Below are 22446 nucleotides of genomic sequence, written 5' to 3'. Positions count from 1 at the left end.
CATAGATTATCTAACTGTTTAATTTAGTTTTACTCTTAATTACCACAGTCTGCAAGTGAAATCCTATGATTCTGTGTCATGATTTATGGCAGATTTTTGCAGTTATTTAGACTATAATTAACACAGCACTTCATGTTTATATTGTATTATCAATAATATGATGTGCTGTACATCACAATATGCAAGAAAAGATCTGTCTATACTTTGCTTGCATTTTCACTTCAAATGTGTGATATAAAGCTATACCCATTCATTTATATTTCTGTAATCCTTTTTTCAATCCAAAGCAACTTTGAAGAAATTTTTCTTAGTATGTAAAATAGATGCTCTATATGACTATCCAAGAAAAAGAAAACTGCTTAGTTTAAATGTAAAAATCTGAAGCAAAAGTGTTTTTTTTTCAAGCGTGACTATTTTAAAGCATCATTCTCTGACCGTTCATTTGACCATGTCTCTGACTCAGAATCTTCAATTCAAGTCGTGTCCCTGATCTCCGTGTGCTCTGATGAATTAGTAGACTCGCTTTCCTGTCAGTTTTCCCAGCGCTGCGATGGAGTTCATGTTCAGCTGATTTCTTTTCTGCTACTAAAATGTTTGCTTGTTTGTTTGTGATGCAGCTGTTTTCTGCCCGATTCCTCTTCCTTTTTCTTATCAGCGCTCATTAAGTTTTCAGGGTTGAGGTATGTGTGCTGGCTTTCCTCCATCCCTCCCTCTCACACACACACACACACACACACAAACACAAATTTGTATATATGCTTTACGAAAACTCTCCACAAACATAATACTGTACCAACAGCTTATTTTATGGCCTTACCCCACCCCTATCCTATACCTAACCCTCACAGGAATTTTGAATGTCAAAAGACCCTGTTGAGTATGACTTTTAAGCATTTGAATTATAAGGACACAAGAAATGTCCTCATAAACAACCTTAATAGATTACAACTAGGTCATCCCCATGTTATTGTACAATTGTGTCCTCGTAAACCCCACAAACAAGTACACACACACACACACACACACACACCAACCACTCACACACCTTCATAGTTCTGTTCTGGCACTGCTCTGTGCTTTAAAAAGAGAGATTGCTTTAGCCACAGAAATTGACATCATTTCTGGTTAAATAATAAAAGTAATAATCCCTTTTATTTATAAAGCATCTCTTACCTTGAAGCCTCTATATGCCGACATGAAGGCTTTTCATTACTCATGGACCATTATAAAATGAGTAATAAGCCTGGTGATTTTATATGTTTGTTTGCTTCTAGTATTTCACTTATAGCTCGTAATATTTTACTACAGCAGTCTTTAACTAATTAACATGTTTAGGATATAGACAACTATAGATGATCAAGTTGATTATAATTAGTGCTCTATGAAGGGCCTGGAATATGGCTGGATTTTTGATGCGTTCGCTCTGCAGGTGCACTCCTAAGTTGGTTCTATGTAGAATCATGTTGTCCAGAAGTGAAGTTTATTTCTAAACTAATTTCGAGAGGACCACATGCTTATGATTGTTTGCGACTGATCCCGCTTTATCCAATTCATTATTCATTAATCAGACGATTTCTAAGCCACTATAAATACCCCAAGTTCCATATAACAGCCATTTGAAGAATCCCCCTTCCAACCCTACTTCTCCTCCTTTTCTAGATGGGTGGCACGATGGCCCAGTGATTAGCACTGTTGCCACACACCAAGAACGTCACTGGTTCTAGTCCTTACCAAGCTATTCGACGTTTCTGTGCAGAGTTTACACGTTCTCCCTGTCCTCACATGGGTTTCCACTGGGTTCCTGGGTTTCATCCCACCATCCAAAAACATGCAACTTAAGCTAATTGAATAATCCAAATCAGCACCATAGACATGCACTTAGTAAGTAATTATCTCTCTAGAGGAATCTGTTCATTAGCTACTACAGCAGGGAAGTTCTCGAGATCTACCTGAGCTCAAACTCCCCTCTCGCCTTGCAAATGGGAGGGAGCCCTGGACTCGAGGATCTTATGAGAGAACTTATCTCCTGGGATAGCATGCCAAACAAACTTTTTAATCAATCATCAGCTAAGTGTGAACTCTTGAAGAACCCTTTATTGCTGAAATGTTTCTTTGCTGGAGTTTATTGTTCTTTGCAGAGGTGTGAACCTACAATGGTCACTGGTTCGATTTGCTTGCGATTATCATGCCATCGATTTGGTTCAATCCACTATCACAGTGCATCATGATGAATTGATGATGCTTTCCAAATACAATTTTATATTTTACGTCATGTACATTGTACAGGGAATTAGTCTCCTAGGACAATAATGAAGGGTGATGGTCTCTATGCCACCCCTTGCAAGATGCCACCCTGAGCGAACTAAATATAGCGCATTTGAGATAAATGACGTAAGTACGTAACGGTTTGAATCTATTACTGAACCGATTCTGAATTGTCCTCCCTAGTTCTTTGTGTCCCGCCTTTTTGTTTGTCATTTGAACCTCTAACTGACAAAGCAGCTCATACTGTATATCATGTATCCTGGACAAAGCCGTATTCTGAGCAGATGCTGTGGCAGTCATGGAGGAGTGGAGAGCATGAGACTGATTCCTAAAAGACCTCAAGTCTCCGCATTGTTCCTGTGGGGCAGCCTGAACACCCGCCGGTGACCTTTTCACACCTGCAGCTTCTCCACAATGGCGTTCAGCGTTCTCCAGCCTCCAGCGTCTAGACTGCAGCTCTGCACAAAAAGTTTGGCCAGAAGAGTAGTGGTTGTGCACAACTGAGCTTGGTTTCTCTTGCGGTGTTTTTGTCCTTCACTTTCATCAAATGCTGAAGGTATTTTACTCATCACTGTTGCCACTGGCTTGCTTGGTTAGGACTTGTAGAGCTGCGCATCGATGGAATTGCTCTTTAGTGTTTTGACTTTCAGCAGTGAAGATTAGTGTGGTTTATAAACTAATTTCGAGAGGATCCAAGCTTATGATCAACACGGCTGGCTCCTCATTAGCTGCGTAATCTGCCCTATTAGATGATTATGGAAGCATTATAAATAACCAGAGTTTTTTACTCCAGTTATCTTCGCCTTGAACCTCCCCCCCTACTTCCTCCCCCTTTTTCGATAGGGCGACCCGGTGGCCCAGTGGCTAGAACTGTTGCCTCACAGCAAAAACACCGCTGGTCCAACCTCCTATAGGGCTGGTTGGTGTTTCTGTGCGAGTTTACATGTTCTCACTGTGTTCGCGTGGGTTTCCCCCGGGTTCCCCGGTTTCCTCCAACTGTCCAAAAACATAAACCATACCCAATCAACTAAACCAAATTATCACCGAAGACAACCTTAGTTTACACTTCTTACACGGCGACAAGCAGGGGTGTTCTCGAGACCTACCTGAGCTCGAACTCCCCTCTTACCCTTCTAACGAGAGGGAGCCCCAGGCTTGAGGATATTACGAGGTCAGGACTCTCTTCCGGGACAGCATGCCAAATACGCTTTATTGATTATCAGCTAAGTGTGAACTCTTGAAACTGAACTGAACTAAACTGAACCTAAATTCTGAAAACTGGACTGACAGTTTCAATTTATTAGAACTTCTATGTTAAGCTGCTTTGACACAATCAACATTGTAAAAGTGCTATAGAAATAAAGATGAATTGGATTAAATTAAATATTTAATTGAGAATAAGCTCAATCTTCAACTAAAGACTGTCAGCATTTCCTCCAAAGGTAACATGATTTCTGCCTTAAAATGTTAAAATGTAACTGTTAAAATGTAACTTTCCACCTGTCATTGAGAGATATTTCAGTACTCTGCTGGGACTCTGCATTTAAATACTCTGTGAAGGACATTCAGTCTATATTTTCCTCCATCTGCATCACAGCTCAATCTTTCACCTTGTGCTGTCATTGACCAATCATCAGCATTGTCATGACATTCTTTTCTTTTCAGAGTGGCTGTCACGTGATGCATTGGTAAACAGAAGATTGGCTCAAAATTCCCATCGAGATATTAAAAGTATTATAGACAGCATTGGCTCAGTTGTTAGGGGTCACAATGATCAGGTCTAAAAACGCTTACATTTGGTTCCTCCTCACCAAACTCATGCAGAATTTGAATTATATGGTTCATTGTGGATGTAGATTGATGGACAACTGGACTAACAGATAGATGGATAAAAGATCAGTGAAAATTGGATGACCATGGACAAATGAATAACCATAGACAAAGAAGCAGGCTGGCAGATAGGTAGGTGAAAGGATGGATAGATTAATTAATTAATTAATAGATGAATGGGCACTTAGATTGCAGATATAGTGGAAAGGAGGGATAACGAGATGGATGGATGGATGGATGGATGGATGGATGGATGGATAGAAAGGCTTATTGGAAGAGAGGAATGGATAGATTTAAAAGCAGATTGACAAATAGAAACTTAAGAAGATGGATTACTGTAAGGATGGATGGATGGATGGATGATTAGATGGATGGACAAGAGGACTAGCAGGTGAAAAAATATATAAATGGATGGATGGAGGGATAGATCAAAGATGGATGGACAAGAGGACTAGCAGATAGAAAAGTAAAAAGATGGATAGGTGTGTGGATGGACAAACAAGCAGACTTGCATATAGATTATAGTTTATAAATATAGTTCAAAAATGAATGGATGGATGGATGGATGAAGAAGATGAGGACTAGCAGATGGATACGTGAAAAGATAGATGGATGGAGGGACAAACAAGCGGACTGGCATAGATTTAAAACGTATGTATGAATGATGAAGAAGTGAACTGACAGATGGGTGGATGAATTAACAAACTTAAACTGTCATATAGATGGATGGATCTATGAGAAGATGAATGGAAAAGAGGACAAGCAGATAAACAAGTGAAAATATTGATGGACAAACAAGCAGACTGGCAGATAGTTTTTTTTTTTTTAAATGAATGGATGGATGGATGTATGGATGGATAGATGGATGGAAGACGAAGTGGACTGGCAGACAGGTGAAAAGATGGATAATCAGATGGGTGAATGGATGAACAGGAGGACTAGCAGATTAGTAAAAAGATGGATGGATGTACAAACAAGCAGACTGGCAGATAGTTAAAAGATGTATGGATGGATGATGACGAAGTAGACTGGCAAATAGGTGAAAGGATGGATAATCATGGAAGGATGAACAAATGTGAGGTGCCATATAGATGGATGGGTGGATCAGATGATGGATGGACAAGAGAACTGGAAACCAGATAACTAAAAAACTGATGGATGGATGGATGGATGTTTGAAAAATTGGATGAATGGATGGTTGGATTAATAGATGGATGGATGGTTGGATTAATGGATGGATGGATGGATGGATGGTTGGATTTATGGATGGATGATAAAAAAGTGGACTGGCAGATAGGTGAATAGAAGGATTATTGGATGTATGGATGGATGAACAATTGTGATAGATAGATAGATAGATAGACAGACAGACAGACAGACAGACAGACAGACAGACAGACAGACAGACAGATAGACAGATAGATAGATAGATAGATAGATAGATAGATAGATAGATAGATAGATAGATAGATAGACAAGAAGACTAGCAAATAGATAAGTGAATAGGTGGATAGATGGATGGATGGATGGTGAAAAAGTGGACTGGCAGATAGCCTAGGTGAAAAGATGGGTAATAGGATGTAGAGATGGATGGATGGATGAACAATTGTGACAGACAGACAGATAGACAGACAGACAGACGAATGGACGGACGGACGGATGGACAAAAGGACTAGCAAATAGATAAGTGAATACATAGATGGATGGATAGATGGATGGATGGATGGATGGTCAAACAAGTGGACTGGCAGATAAATTGTTTAAAAATGGATGGATGGTTGGATAAATGAATAGATAGTTGGATAAATGAATGGATGGATAATAAAAAATGGACTGGCAGGTGAAAAGACGAGTAATTGGATAGATTGATGGATGGATGGATGGATGGATGAATGGATGGATGGATGGATGGATGGTTGGATTTGTGGATGGATGATAAAAAAGTGGACTGGCAGATAGGTGAAAAGAAGGATTGTTGGATGTATGGATGGATGAACAATTGTGTTAGATAGATAGATAGATAGATAGATAGATAGATAGATAGATAGATAGATAGATAGATAGATAGATAGATAGATAGATAGATAGATAGATAGATAGATAGAAAGGCTAACTGGAAAGGCTAAATGATGGATGGATGCTGATGGCTGGACAGACAGGCAGAGAGTTGTAGCAGATTGATAGTCGTTGTGTAAGTGCACTCGTCATCTTAAAATAGCAGACAGGTGAGACTGCTGAAAAGATGATTGTCTAATAATCACACCTGGTTCACCTGCGGCTGAGTGACAGGAGAGCTGGAGGCTGCAGCCGCTGAATAATGACCGGAGCGCTCAGTCAGTCAGTCAGTCAGAGTGTTCAATGGGTTAATTCATCATCTGTGAGGAATCTCTCTGCTTCTGTCTCTCACAGAAGCTGCTAGTTGCTGGTTTTGTGACTGTTAATGCCCACCAACAGCTCGTGGACGATAATAATCCAGCCGGACTGTTGATTTGACAGCGATGTTTATTGATTGTTTTATGAGGCTCGTGTTTGTGGATGGCAGTTGAAAATCTATGAGAAGCTTTTTGCGATGTGAAGCAATTAAGGTCTGGAGGTGTGAGCTGGAATTCGCTTGAGATCATGGAAGTAATGAAGAATCCGGGGGATCATTAGTGCTGATTGGAGTTGGAGGAAAAGTCCAACTGTTTTTATTGTTTTTGGCTGGAAGTCGGAAGCGTGTTTTTTTCGGATAACAATCGGGGAAAGGGACCAGTGTCCACGTTCATTCGCACACGATGGCTAAAAATAATAGTGTGTTTAATCGCGAATGAGAGCTGGAGAATTTCTTCTCAATTCTGCGACAATCTGTGATCCAGATTTTAGCAGCGGGATAATCTGGATCCTGCAGTGGCTCGGATCATCAACCCTTCGGATCTGAGATATCGGTTTCACAGATCGCCCATCATCAAGCACTAAAGGTAAGAGAGAAAGAGAGTTTATACATTAAATGTCTGGAGTAGGTTTGTGTGGCATGGAGGCTTTGATGGGCAGCGTCATTGCATTAACTGTAGCCCGCATTTCTACACTTAGGCAACCTGTTGTTTTAATGGCTTTTCTCTCTCATGATCGATTAGCCGGACGATTTATTTACAGTCGTATAAAACTGCACACGGGATTATGACTTGCATTATGTAGTCAATCTTTTTGATGTCTTAAAATATGAATTTTAATACGGTTTAATTTTAATAATATTGATATTATACAATATTATTTTTGACTTTATACATAAATACCATAGCCGTTTACATTACATATAGTGAATAGTTATTTATCCAAATAATAATAATAATAATGATAATAATAATATTTTATGGCTATTTTAAGGAACACACACACATATGTAACCTATATATATATATATATATATATATATATATATATATATATATATATATATATATATATATATATATAATTGATTCTATTTATTTATTGCTTTTTATTTCAGTGAGTTCAAGCATAATTTTTAAGCAATAGTAAGAAGATTAATATTTTTAAAGAAATAATATATTACATATTTATTATATTCAATATTATATATTCAATTTCTTTTTCGCCTTTGTCCCTCTATAAATCTGGGGTTGCCACAGTTGAATGAACCACCAACTTATCCAGCATATGTTTTATGCAGCGGATGCCCTTCCCGCTGCAACTCATCACTAGGAAAAATCTATACACACTCATTCACACACATACACTACAGTCAATTTAGCTCACCCAATCCACCCACAGCCTATGTCTTTGGATTTGTCGGGGTAACCGAAACACCCGGAGGAAACTTACGCGAACATGGGAAGAACATGCTAACTATACACAGAAATGCCAACTGACCCAGCTAGGACTGTGCTACTCACTGCGCCACCGTGATGCCCCTATTGTAGATTTTAAAGAATAGAATTACAGTCCAAATTAATAATAATAAATAATAATACTAAAAAAGAAATAATAATAAATAATGATAATATTAATAAATAATAATAATTATGATAATAAAAATAATAATAATAATATGATGATGATGATGATGATGATGAAAGACTTTTATAAAAAAGTAGGAAAATATAAATTTTACCGTTAATAACAAAAATATATACATTTTAAGTCTTAAACTTATAATAACTAAGCATATTTATAATAATCTTAAGTAAATAATATGAGGTTAAAACAATAACCTTCCTATCATTGTTATATCCCTTAATAATAATAATAATAATAATAATAACAATAATAATAAACTATTATTTATATAATTTTTGTATTTTTATTTGCTATATCTGTTTACCAATTTATTTTCATTAATATCTCTTTTTTTGTATCATTTTGCTCTGCATTCCCTAAAGCTGTGCAAAGCACAAACACCATTATGTATAATTTACTGCTGGCACTGTGGGCAAATTATCCACCTTACTCTCATTTGACAAGTCAGGTGGTGCCAGCTAACACCCCCAACCACCAACACCTCCACCTCCACCCCCATCAGAGACTAAAGTGATGGACATGCTAATGACTAGAGGACCTGGAGGAGCGCTGTGAGTGTGGTTCAGTCCAGGGGGCTGGTCAGAGACAGAGTGTATGTGTGTATGTGTGTGTGCTCTTTGCGGAGCTGCAGAGGCAGGACTAAGTCACCGAGCCACTATTATGATCCCACCGATGACACACCGCGTCCCTCACCAGAGTCTGACATGAGGGAGACGGGATGAATGACTGACTACCTGCTGAAATATTAACCAGGGCTTTGTGCTGCTCGGGCAGAGGAGCAGCGGTGGAACATAGTGTGGGACAGTCTGCCGTGGACTCCGAGCTGGAGAGCGCTGATAGATGGAGGTCACCAATCTGGATCCAGACCCTCGGGCGGAGGGGACTGAAGGAGATGAGGGGCTAGGGAGTCCTGGGAAAGAGCCTGTTGTGCTTGAGTATGCTGTAGACTTTGATTCATATGGGTAAGCAACAGGGATGACAGCTGCCGTCCTGGGATCTTACCGCTCTGAGATGCAGAAAACATGGTTAATGTGTTTGTCTGTGTTCGTAGATTTCTTTAATGAGAGTAGTGAGGTTAGAGGTGCTTTTCTTTATGCGTGATCTCTTTAAAGTGTTTGTATTGATTTTTCTCTGGTCTGTTCTTCGCACGGTAGGTTGGTTTTGTAGGAGGTTGAGATGAAGATCGAGTTATTTTGACATGATGTGGAATGACATTTTGGCTTTTTTCTCCCAGTGACTTTGTAAAGCACAGCGCCCTGTGATTTAATTAAAGAATTCAGACTTTTTCTTGTTCAGATACGCTGTAAATATTGCTGAGTTGTTTTAACCCACTTTGGGTCAAATACGGAAAAACCAAACAGGTGTTTAAAAACTTCATCCAAAGATTGTGTCAATATTTAAAGCAAAATTGGTTTAAAACGTCCCATCAGTTATTAGAGTGTAAACTCCTAAAATACTGGGTTGTATCGACCCAGTCCTGTTGAAAATATGGACAAAAACAACCACTTAGGTATTTTTTTTAATTGAATGTATTATGTACGGTTGAAGTCAGAATTATTAGCCCCCTGAATTTTTTAGCCCCCCTGTTTATTTTTTTCTCCAGTTTCTGTTTAACGGAGAGAAGATCTTTTAAATACATTTTTAAAAATAATAGTTTTAATAACTCATTTCTAATAACTGATTTCTTTTATCTTTGCCATGATGACAGTGAATAATATTTTACTAAATATTTTTCAAGACAGTTCTATACAGCTTAGTGATATTTTAAAGGCTTAACTAGGTTAATTGGGTAACTAGGCAGGTTAAAGTAATTAGGCAAGTTATTTTTTAAGTTATTTTTTAACTATAGTTTGTTCTTTAGATTATCGGGAAAAAATGCTTAAAGGGGCTAATAATTTTCACCTTAAAATGGTTTAAAAAAAATGAAAATAGCCAAAGTAAAACAAATAACTTTCTCCAGAAGAAAAAAAATATTATCAGACCTACTGTGAAAATTTCCTTGTTCTGTTAAACATCATTTGGGAAATATATGATAAAGAAAAAACTTCAAGGAGGGCTCATAATTTTGACTGTAATGACCAAATTTAACCCAGTGTCTGTGTGTTGTCCATATTTTACCCAATTTTGTTTGTCCTTAGATACCCGATGGGTGTGTATGGGTTATATGCTGTATTTGTTGTAAAAATGGACATACCCAATTTAATTTAAATGTTTGGAAAAATTTACCTGATGTTGGGTGTCTCCATGTTTGATCTAACATTGTGTTACAATGACCTAGCATTTTTTTAGAGTATGCTTGTGTTTTAGACACAGCTGTTTTTCTAGGAACTTTGAACACTGTTGGATTGGAAAATGTTGCCCTTAGTTGAACACACTGTGATCAATATTGATCCACCTCTTAGTTAGTAAACCCTCTTTATGTCCTGACTCCCCATTATCTCTCCTGAACATCCTGTTTGTGAAAGGTAGTTGACATTTTAATCAGTGTCCCACAATGGGACATGCTTTACCCAAAACAATTTAATTATTACTTAAATTATCAGACTATGCTGGTAATTAAATGTACACTATCGGTCAAAAGTTTGGGGTGAGTATGATTTTAAAATGTTTTAAGCTTTTCCTGCTTAGCAAAGCTGCATTTACTTAATCAAAAATACAGTACAAATTGTAAAATTGTGAAATGTTATTGCACAATAAAAGAACTGTTCAAAATTAGTTTAGAATTTCATGTAATAATTTATTCTAGTGATTTTAAAGATGAGTCCCATGATCCTTCAGAAATCACTCTAATATTAGTTATTATGATGATTATTATTTTAGTAATCTTATATTCATTCATCCGGGGTCACCACAGCGGAATGAACCGCCAATTTATCCAGCAAGTTTTTAGCCGCAACTCATCTCTGGGAAGCATCCACACACACACACTCATACTCTACGGACATTTTAGCCTACCTAATTCACCTGTACTGCATGTCTTTGGTCTGTGGGGGAAACCAGAGCACCCGGAGGAAACCCACGCGAACGCAGGGAGAACATGCAAACTCCACACAGAAGCGCCAACTGAGCCGAGGTTTGACCCAGTTCGACCTTCTTGCTGTGAGGCGACACTGCGCCACTGCTTCGCCCATCATTTATTATGTGATGATTTATAACATATTAGCATTGGATAAAGATTAAAATGATAATAGTATTTTGGTTAATTCACTTTAAAGACTTTTAATATATTATAAAATGATTCTTGTTCTAAATATGCCAAGATTGTGGTATATAATTCATTGTTACACTAAATGGGATTTTTCAGGATTTTTTACGTACAAAAAAGTTTAAAGAGTTTAAAGCTGTATTACACTTTTATTGTTTTATTTTATTATGTATTATTATGTATTATTATTATTTTAAATGTAGACTTTAAAATAAATTGTACATAGACCTTAACCTAAAATCTACATATATCAAATATTCACTGCTATGTTATTTGTCAACTACCCATTAACATGTCTCTGATAAAATCTGACAAGCTACTAGTATTTCAGATGAGCTGATGCATACTTAAAAGGGTTTCTGCTTGTGTTTGCCAGCTGCAGTCCCTTTGGCTTTACACACTGGTCATGTTCATTTGGCAGTGTATCATGTGAAAAGCATAATAGTGAGTTGGCAGGTAAATTAGTCATACTTTCCTCCTGGACACACTTATGCTTTGCCCCAGGGAGTCTGACTTTGGATCTACAATGAAAAATGCACATTGAGACATGTTTTTGCTGTTAAACTTGCTGCTTGTGCTTTTACACTTTGTATGTTGTCGGAAGGAAATGTATGTAATATGGCAGCAAAGTGTGTGTTCACTATTGGGATGTATGTTTTAGTTAGCCTGTTATAAAAATGAATTGCAAGTGTATTTGCATTGAATTACCATGATTTATGAGTGTATTCGTGAGATATTTTATAGCAGCAAGGTATACATCCACCATCCAACAATGTGGAATCATTTGAAAACAGGGACTCTATTTGAATGCTAATGAACCTAGTGGCATTGTGATAATCACCTTAATTAAAATTGCCCACATAAACGGTTCATCTGCATTTTTTCCTTTTTGGGGACGATGATTTATTTGGCCAATCCAGCTCTACTTGTGCAAAGTGTTGACATGTGGTGCTTTACGGTCCGTCACATGGTACCCTGTAAAGATGGAGAAATAAAGACTAAATATTTGGAAAATAATTAACTTTCACATTGAAAATCACTACAGACATTAATTCACTGGCATGGAACAGCTCACCGAAGGCTAATTATACTGGTTTTATTCACCATTTTGGACATTAAACCTAATGGCTGATCAATGAGAATTAAACTAAAGAAAATGTTTTGAGAGGAAGTATGCCAGTATTCAGTTTGATTCATTACACACACTTTATACTGTGAAAATTGTTCATTCTAAAGTAATCTAAGGCAGTGTGTACATGAACGGGTATTTTTGTAAAAAATCATGAGTATTTTCTATGTTTTTTGCATCTCCTTTTAGATGACTACTAAAAAGTGATAAGACAAAAGATGATTATGTCAGTATACTGAAAATGGAGCTAAAATATGGGACTGTGATGTCTGGTATCTTCAGTTTACAAATATACTTACCTTTGTACTGGATTTATGTATCTTAAAGAGCCCCTATTTTGCATTATAAAAGGTCATATTTTGGTTTTGGGTGTCTCCAACAAGGGGCAATGCAGTGGTGCAGTAGGTAGTGCTGTCGCCTCACAGCAAGAAGGTCGCTGGGTCGCTGGTTAGATCTGTCTCTCAGTTAGCGTTTCTGTGTGGAGCTTGCATGTTCTCCCCAATGACTGTAAAAAATATGGACGACGCGACAGCCCCTTTTCCCATTGAACGCCTTGAGGGCAAAACGCCTGCTTGACGGGCACAAACTGTCGCAAAAGACTGCTGAAATTGGAGCCAGACATGCGCAGAAGGACTGTCTGATGGAGCCAGAGGAGGAGCCGCGATAATGAGCGGAGTCGAGCTTCCAACCAAACGCTTTATGTAAAATCAACCACGCCCCCCGAACTTCTCACTCGACTGCCGGTGTCTGCACTATAACAAACGCTCACTGATGTAAATAGAAGCACTTACATTAAAAAAACACAATAATATACGGTTTAAAAACGGTGTGATGTAAGCTGTTAAACTTTAATAAAAGCAATACATGGTGGACTGCAGAAATAAACGATCTTTTATACACTCTAGCTTGAATATGAGCACAAATAATATATTCTCTTATTGTTATATTTGTTGTTGGTATTTGTTATCTTCATAGGGGTAGAAATAACAGTTGTAAAATATGAACAATAACATATAAACAACACATACATTTTTAGAAAGGTTTTTATTTTTAATTAGCCATCAACAGAACCCAAAATATAGCCTACACACCATAACGATTTACCATGCGGGAACAATCGTGCGTTTAGAAGATAAATACAGCAAGATTACTAAATATCAACAGGATATTTACACATCCCAACCCTGCAATTTGTCAATTTGTGCAAAAAAACTTTGCACTATTAATACAACGTCTATCTGCTGTAACATCACTAGTATATTGTTTATTCATTTTCGCTTGAATTGTTTATTTATTTAATTTTTTTGCCTCCGTTTTCATTTGGTTTATTCGATGCCTTCATTATATCTGGCAACGAGGAATTTATATTCATTTTAATGTTAGCTGGAGTGTTCAAATAAAACGCCAACAGTAAATGATGTAAATAAATAATATCTGACATTTACAGCTCTATTAGGTTATATAAGATTCGATTTCAAGAACCTTATAATGATTTATAACAGCAAATTCAATAGATCACTTAATAACATGCCAAAACTTAAAATGCAGAGACGTCCTATAAAGCAAGTTCAAATAACCTTACAGGAGATCAGGAGATTATTATTTAGACACAAAGAGAATTACTGCTAACGATCTCCTGTATACCCCGTACTTAAATGGGTTTATTTTATTGTGCAGTTTTATTGTCATTTTCGTATTTATTATTATTATTATTTAATACTTGTGCAATCGATACAGGTTTATTGTTATTTATTTTGTCCTTTATTTAAATAATTGCTATGCTGTTTGCATCTTTATTCAAAGGTTAAACTCAGTGATACACTTTGCGTTCACATAGTAGCATGCGTTTGTTGTTATATCAACAAAAATGGGTGTAATAACGTTAACAAATGTGAGGGTTTTATATAATGAAGATTCAATCGCGCCAGCTCCGGGCCGCAGCGCATAACCTAGTCGCGGCGTCGCGGGCTGATTCCGGCTCGCATGCGGCAGCGCCTGCTCGCTCGGCCGCCGCATCTGGCTTGATTGACTCAGGCTGGAATCGGGCAGTGAGTCCAGGCATCCGGAGTAGGTCCAGCAGAGGTAGTCAGTCTGAGGGGTAAGTCTCCGGCAGGCAAGAACTGGCCCCAGTGTATTTTGCTATCTGGGTGGCTAGGCGTGTATTAGCAAACTAATAAAGCCCGAAAAAAGCTCTGACCTTAGCGAATAAACAGTGTTCCACCAGATCATGTATGTCAGAAACTGTAGTTTACTGCTGAACTCTTTTTGTCATAGTAAAATATCACAGAAATCGAGTAATAACACTTCAGTCTTCTGCCGAAGCTCAGACGCTGCGCTTTGAGAAACTGTCAATCACAGCTGTCAATCACGATGACACGCCCAGCATTAAATTACTGCTAAAAACAAACTGTTTACAAAAATGAGGATCTGCACCTATTTCAGCACAATAATCAGTGCCTTAATCGACCAGAACCATCTTTCGGGACATTTTATTGCAAGTGTAATTAATTTTTTTATTTGGGCTCAAGTCTCCTTCATTAACACGGAGGAGGCGGGCTTTATGACTTGTACTGCAGCCAGCCCCCAGGGGGCGATCTAACGGCCGAGACCTTCACTCAAACGCAGGCTTGCGGCACACTTGGTTCTCCCTGTGTTTGTGTGGGTTTCCCCTGGGTGCTCCGGTTTCCCCCACAGTCCAAAGACATGCGGTATAGGTGAATTGGGTAAGCTAAATTGTGTGTGTGAGTGTTGTTTGTTTCCCAGAGATGGGTTGTCTCTGGAAGGGCATCTGCTGCGTAAAAACGTGCTGAATGAGTTGGCGGTTCATTCTGCTGTGGTGACCCTGGATTAATAAAGGGACTAAGCCAACAAGAAATTGAATGAATGAATAAATGTCTCCAACAAAGGTCTGATATGCATGCATAGTCAAAAAACACTTTCATTGGCTTTATAATATGCATTTATTTTTACCTATACTCCCATACTTCAGCGATTCATTTGTTCCCTAATCCCTTCTTAGCCAAAGCTAATCTGCACTGATTGGTCCGATGACCCAGTCTGTTGTGATTGGTCGACTGTGTTTAGCATGAGACGAAGAGAACTGCCCTCCACTGCTATGAAATAGCAGAGAGTATGTGAGAGCCCAATTCAAGAGTGCAATAAAGCAATGCAGTTAAACACCAGCATACTCTACTCTTAAACCAAACCACAAGTAATAACAACTCACATTCAATATTAATCCACACAGTGGCAAAAGTTAAACTATTTAAAAAATGACCATGCCCTAAGTGTGACATTTAGATCGATAAAGGAAGAAGCATGAATTTGAATTTTCAACATGGTTTTGGACACAATATGTGAATAGCCCATAAAGGTTTAACCTGAGAGATACAGTACAAGCACTGATCTATTATAGATACATGATTTAGAGTTGTAATCGATCAATCTACCGAGCCCGATAGATACATTTTGGTTAACAGCTTTTAAAAAGCCCGAACCCGTTTATAGCCCAACATTATTCAAATGTGCACATGCATACAGCTCTCTTGCCTTTTTTTCAAGAACGAGTCATTTATATGTTTTAACATAACTTATTCGTAACAAACGTAGGCTATAAGCCACTTGGAAGTTGGAACAAAGAAATAAAATAAGTCCTCTATAACATCTTAACATTTCATCACTCTAAATAGGCCTTGGTACATACACTTGGCCTTTTTTAATATGGCCAGCACCAATGAAAAGAAGTCTTTCTTTACAAATTAAATTAAAATAAATTCAAAATTATGACGGGTATTTGGCAATAACGAAATTAAGATAAAGGCTGTGCAAGATTTGTTTTGCCACTTCTCTTCACAATTTGGCCTTAAGGCAATGGTGAAGCTGAATAATAAAATAATAGCCTAATCCCAACATTAGCCTGTATACTCTGTCTACATCATTATTTTATGGTTTAATTAATATTTATTTATAATTTAAAAACCCTTTACTCACCAGGATTAGGCTATGTGTTTTTGTAGAGAAAAAATATTGAATTCACTGGATTTAGCGCAGTCCTGCACTCAGGATGGTGCGTCCAGCAGCACTGAACACCCTTTCGCTGATGCTGCTACAGGCCGAGATTGACTGTTCCTTCTAAACTGGCTGCAGGCTTGACCACAGTCAAAATTAGCTCTTTTTAACTTCTCCGTCATCTTTTGTTTCATCTTTGCAGGGAGGGATTTTAATGTTGTAACAAACAATATAATTACTTTCTCACGCTAATCGAAATGCATCACATGACTATTCATTTACTCCGCAAGCCAAGCCCGGCCCGAACCGTCCCCGTCTAAAATAATAGAAATTAAACCCGAACCCACCCGCACCCTACACTGCAACCAGGTCCCGTCGGTTTTGAGCAAAGATCTTCAGCTCTAACATGATTATGCGGTGGCAATTACAACTAATAAGACACTATTAAACACATATTTTGCAAACTACACAAAATGAGGCAACAATTTTAATAACACTTACATGTTATGATCCGGAGAAAGAAGAAACTGGTTTATATAAAATGTAACGGTTACTGACAAAGTCTTTGTCAAAGACTGACAAAGACCCATAGTTAATGGTCTTGGCGGCTCCTTCCTTTTAATAGCAAATGGCCAACGAGTCCCGTGCTGCAGCGTAGGTTATTGTATCACAAATCAGAAAAATGACAGGAACAAACACAGCATACAGTTGGCTATACTGTGGTATTGTTGTGAAAATGAACTTTAACCCTTCATTTCCCACAGCCGAATCTCAATCTGTCAGTGATCGTCATCTTCGCGTCCTGATCAGTCCTGTGATCCTCAGCTCTCCGTGAGTGTCTGAAGGGAAAGGCGCGTTCACATTTTACTGGATCTGGAAGTACATATTTGGTGATGTACAGACCTGAACCCAACTCGATTTATTAATTTGACTCAGAGTCGACTTTCATGAAAGAATCAATAATTTTAAACATGATGCACTTTTAGATTAAAACCTCAGCTCGTTGTTTTCATTTACTTAGTGTTGTGTTACACATTGCATGGAAATTCATTTTCAAAAACCCATAAGAGGGGCTCTTTGTACACTTGGTTTTAACCTATTAGTTCCATAAGCATTAAATAACCATACATCAATCAGGTATTTTCTATGTTTCCTTCTTCGAAAAACACATGCACAGCTTAAAAAAAATCTTTTCCCATATGAAAACGCAAAAACACCCCATGAAGTGCTATCAACAGTATGCCAAAGCAGGTGAAATAAATACTCCTAAACATAAAGTCATGTTGGCTAATCAGAGGCTTCAAAAATGATTATTATTGTTCTAGTTGGCTGCGTTCTGATGCCTCTGTTATGAAATTAAGTAGGATAATTATCTATATCAGTATTCATGTTAGACGATGCGGTGACACAGTGGGCAGCTGTGTTGCCTCACAGCAGGACAGTCGCTGGTTTGAGCCCCAGCTGGGTCAGTTGGCATTTCTGTGTGGAGTTTGCTCGTTCTCCCCATGTTGTTGTGGGTTTCCAGTGCTCCGGTTTACCCCACAGACCAAAGACATGCGCTGTAGGTTAATTGGATAAGCCAAATTGACCATAATGTATGTGTGTATGTCTTGGTCCTCCAGATTGGGGGTTGAGCATTGAGCTAACAAGTCACCTCACCTGATGTTATGAAACACCAGTATGGTGCAGCTAAATATCAGCTTCAATATAAAATGGCCCTGGGAGTGAGAGTAAGTATGTAACAAGCACAGTTATTAACAGAAGTATTTGTTTACGTTGGTTATTACACAGCCACACTAAGGAAATGACAGTGCAGACAAGCCAAAAACTCTGGTTTCACCAGCTAAGAAACTAAACAGGCCCCATTGTTTTTGAAAATCCTCACCCTGACAGGAGTTGTCAAAAAGTTTTGGTTTTAGTGACCCCGTGTAGAAAAAATTGCTGTGTCCAAAAAAACCTATATTTGTGTATTGACCTATGGTGTATGACCCATTTTGGGGTCTCCGGCCTGAGTGACATATACTTTGACTTTGATGGTTGACATTTGGCCATTTAGAGAATATACAGATTGAATGACTGATTCTGGTTGGCTGATGAATGTCCCAAGGTTTGCAATTCGATCAGGTCCCACCTTCCCTTACTGCTACTTGATCAATATTAAATTGTGATTAGATGGTAATTTTGTTCTTTAAAATGTACTGCGACATGATTGGCTGCTGTTAATTAGGCTTTTTTCAAGTGACAGAAGAGCTATAAGACAAAACATTTTTTCCCTAATAAGTCAGGATACTGAAAATAGAGCTAAAATATAGGACTGTGTTGTGAAAGCTGGGATGTCTGATGTCTTTAGTTTATAAATATACTTACCTAAGTGCTGGGTTTATGTTTTATTGATCTTAAAGCGATACATTTACATTTGGTTTTACGTGGTTAACCTATTTGTGATAAATACTTGGATCAGAAAAAAAACAAACCAGCAAGTGTATTGTATATATTTAGTATGTGTTCAGATGCTGTTCTAATGTCTTAATTGTTCCTGTTTAAACAGCTTTTTAAAAGGATAGTTAGACTTTTTTTATTCACAAAAGAAAACATTTTAAACAATGTTGTAAGTCATTATTTCCCAACACCGACATCCACAGTCGGAAACTTAAATACTTTAGAAATTAATAATATTCTTTAAAAATATCTTCGTTTGTGTTCAACTAAAGAAAGAAAATTAAAGGGGATTGCAACAAGTTGAGACAAGTAAATGTTGACCTTTACTACTCATTTTTCTATGAATGATCTTTTTAAGACAGTCTACTGAACTACACTGTTCCAATTTACTATGACCTTCTATGTGAAGCTGCTTTGACACAATCTACGTTGTAAAAGCGCTATACAAATAAAGGTGAATTAAATTTAATACTTATGAGACTAATGTAATCACAAGATAATATTCAACTGCATAATATTCTTTATTTAAGACTTCATTCTTTTCCAAGACTTTTTCAGCAACTAAAGTAATGCCATGACTAAATTGTACTTACAGTACTTAAAATTAAAAAATTGACCAGGATTTCGATGTTAAATACAAACTTTTGCATTGTCTATTTGAAGAATCTCCATTCACTCATTTGTTTAGTTAAACAATCTTTCTATTCTAGCTCTCTTTAATCTAAAAATCTAGTGCAAATTAAGACATTTACATCCCTATGGTTGATAAGAGACAATCTAAACTCGAACCAGACAGATTTTTAGACACTTTCAGGCCTTTCACATCCCAATCTGCTTTCCCTTGGAGCATAAACCTCCTCAGTCTCATACACTTGTCCTAAAGCAGCATCCATATTTTACAAGGCTCTGCCATCCATCATGCGATATGTCCTTCAGCGCACTGCAACTATGGGCTCAATCTGAATGTGTTTTACTCTGTAACTGGCTCTATCCCAGCACACGCTGTGACTGTGGGCTTATGTCCCAAAGTGGCGTCTGTGATCAAGAACCTCCTGCCCCTTCATGCTGACTGCTGCTTTAGGCTGCTTTTCTTTCAGTCTCTTGCTCTGTGCTGATGGGGTCGTGGTATTTAACCTGCTGGGTGACCACATTATCCCTATGAGAGCTTCAAGTTCCTGTACAGAACCCCAACAGAGGTTTATAGTCTGAGGGAAGGCCAGCTTTTAGTTCTGCTAGATGGTGGTCTAGTTGGAAATAAAGCTAAATGACAGGCAAGAGAGAGATTTGAATGCCCACTCTGTAATTTTACTACATGTAAAAATAATGTTATGCATAAGAAAAGAAAATAATTTTTGGGGAACAATTTAAGAGTCATGTGGTTTCTGAAGTTTGTGAAATTTGTAGCACCTGCCTGGTGAGTGGGGGATATGAGGTGGTGGTGGGGTAGCTAGGGAACCATCAACATTGCTGTCACTATTATAGACCTTTTTTAGAATGCAGAATTACTTGTTATGCTTTGTGTGTATGTGTAAGGGGGATGCTTAGACCTTCCAGTCAGCAGCTTGATGCGTATAAAGAGTTGCATTCTGACAGCTTTGAAACGAGTTTTAATCTATTTTACATAGACCGTCAAATTGTAGGATTAAGAGTAATAAACTAACTCATGTTCTTAATGTTCAATTATTCATATTCTTTTTGACTTGGTCCCTTTATTAATCTGGGGTCGCCACAGCGGAACGAACCGCCAACTTATCCAGCATATGTTTTACGCAGCGGATGCCCTTTCAGCTGCAAGACATCACTGGGAAGCATCCATGCACACCAATTCACACACATACACTGCGGACAATTTAGCTCACCCAATTCACCTATAGCGCATGTCTTTGGACTGTTGGGGAAACTGGAGCACCCGGAGGAAACCCATGCAAACACGGGGAGAACATGCAAACTCCACACAGAAATGCCACCTGACCTAGCCGAGGCTCAAACCAGCAACCTTCTTGCTATGAGGCGAGAGCGCTAGCCACTGTGCCAACGTGCTACCCGGATCTTAATGTTGTGTATTGGATTGTGTGTGCCTGAAAAGTGTGTGGGTCTGCAGCTGGATATTATTGGGTTTGGGTGATGCGCGTGCAGTCAGTGGAGGTCTGCGACACAGTGCCAGGCCACGCACCTCCATTGGAAGTAATGAACTTGTGCAAAGTCTAGAAAAGACGAGATATGCGAACGGCCCCTAAAAGGCTGATATCATTTGCGATTTTCAGCAGTTGATCTTCTTGCAAAGACAATCTGGATTCACTGAATTTGTTGACAATTGGGCTGCCAATCCATTCCTTGGCAGTTTTGAGTCTTTTACAGGGCTTTTTCCCCTTAGCAAAGAAACTTTGCAAAGATGTCCGTTCCTCACCCTTTTTGCTGCTTATGGGTTAAATTTGGGTGCTTGAGTGACAGAGAGAAAGTAATGTTTTACTGAAATGTGTATATTATGAACAAAATAAGAAGATGATTTAACAGTTCTAGTAAGATGACTTGCGGTACACTTGCAGCATTCTGAAAAGTTCTAAAAAGATGTTTTTAACTTTGTGCAGCTGAAACACTCAATAAACACTCAGATAAAATGGTACAATGTTGTTCCAAAGAAGGTACAAACACTGGGGCAGTCACTGGGGCAGTACCTTTTTATGGAACAGAATTGTACCTTAAGTAAAAGAAACTAATTTGTACCATTGCAGTTTGAACCTTTAAGGACATGATTTATACCATGGAAAACCAAAATGTACCTTTGTTTTTTTAAACCTGCAGATACAATATTGACCCTTCATCAATGGAACAAATCTGATCCATGAAGGTACAACTAGAATGGCAAGACACTTCATACCTTAACAGTGTCAAATGTGTACCTTTAAAGGGCCATGAAACCCCCTCGTTTCAGCAGGGTGTTTTCACACCTCTACTTTGGAAAAAGTCAGAAAAGTGGGCGTGTCCAGCTCTGTTTAGGGGGGAGTGTCGGAGGAACTAAAGTGGGATGGTGTGGGAGTGTCTATTTGGGCACGCGTGAGTTTCAGTCAAAATACACACACATGAGAAAGTGATGGTGTTTAACCTACATGGACATCTGTAGTCGAATTATTTGACAAATTATTAAATGTTGGACTTTAACAGCAGTTTGGCTCTTTTATTCAGGGAATTCATTCATGCCCCTCACGACAAACGCGATATTTGATTCGAGGAACTGCTCTAAGCGTGTATTTTTCATGCAATGTTTGATACCGCACGGCGAATGAGAGAAAAAAAAACTCTGCATTTCCCGGAAACTTAGATGTACACGGCAGGTAGCGTCAGAAAGCCGCGTGTGTTATTCCGGTCACAAAATGCGGTGCTATGTTTGCACTCAGTGCAATAGTTAACTTAATTCGATTTGAACAAACTGAATAAACAAAGAGCACTGGTCGCTCACTTACCAAATCTGTAGAGACAGGACAATCACCAGCAACTAGAGCTGCGTCTTTATGTAGAGGAGACTAACGTTACAAGCGAATCCGGATTTCAGCGT

The 22446-nt window shown here is 38.2% G+C and overlaps 2 protein-coding genes across 3 annotated transcripts in view; both read left to right on the top strand.

The window, feature by feature from the left end:
• LOC141377977 (uncharacterized) overlaps positions 1-22446 on the top strand; it is a 146763-nt gene that overhangs the window by 10655 nt on the left and 113662 nt on the right. The gene's annotated exons all lie outside the window — the stretch shown is intronic.
• caln1 (calneuron 1) overlaps positions 6440-22446 on the top strand; it is a 141378-nt gene continuing 125371 nt past the window's right edge. Inside the window, exon 1 of one of the 2 annotated variants that reach the window (XM_685807.8) lies at positions 6440-7052. Coding sequence is in view for 1 of the 2 variants with exons in the window: in XM_021466346.3 (XP_021322021.1) it covers positions 8953-9074 (122 nt within the window). In the remaining variant the exon portion in view is untranslated. Of the gene's footprint in view, positions 7053-8676; positions 9075-22446 lie in introns of those variants that run through there. The other variant, XM_021466346.3, reaches the window with a different exon arrangement.

This window comes from Danio rerio, chromosome 15 (assembly GCF_049306965.1).
Source record: "Danio rerio strain Tuebingen ecotype United States chromosome 15, GRCz12tu, whole genome shotgun sequence".
In the NCBI taxonomy this organism is placed as follows: domain Eukaryota; kingdom Metazoa; phylum Chordata; class Actinopteri; order Cypriniformes; family Danionidae; genus Danio; species Danio rerio.
The sequence above is the reverse complement of the archived record's forward strand: the minus strand, read 5'-3'. Positions and strand labels throughout refer to the sequence as shown.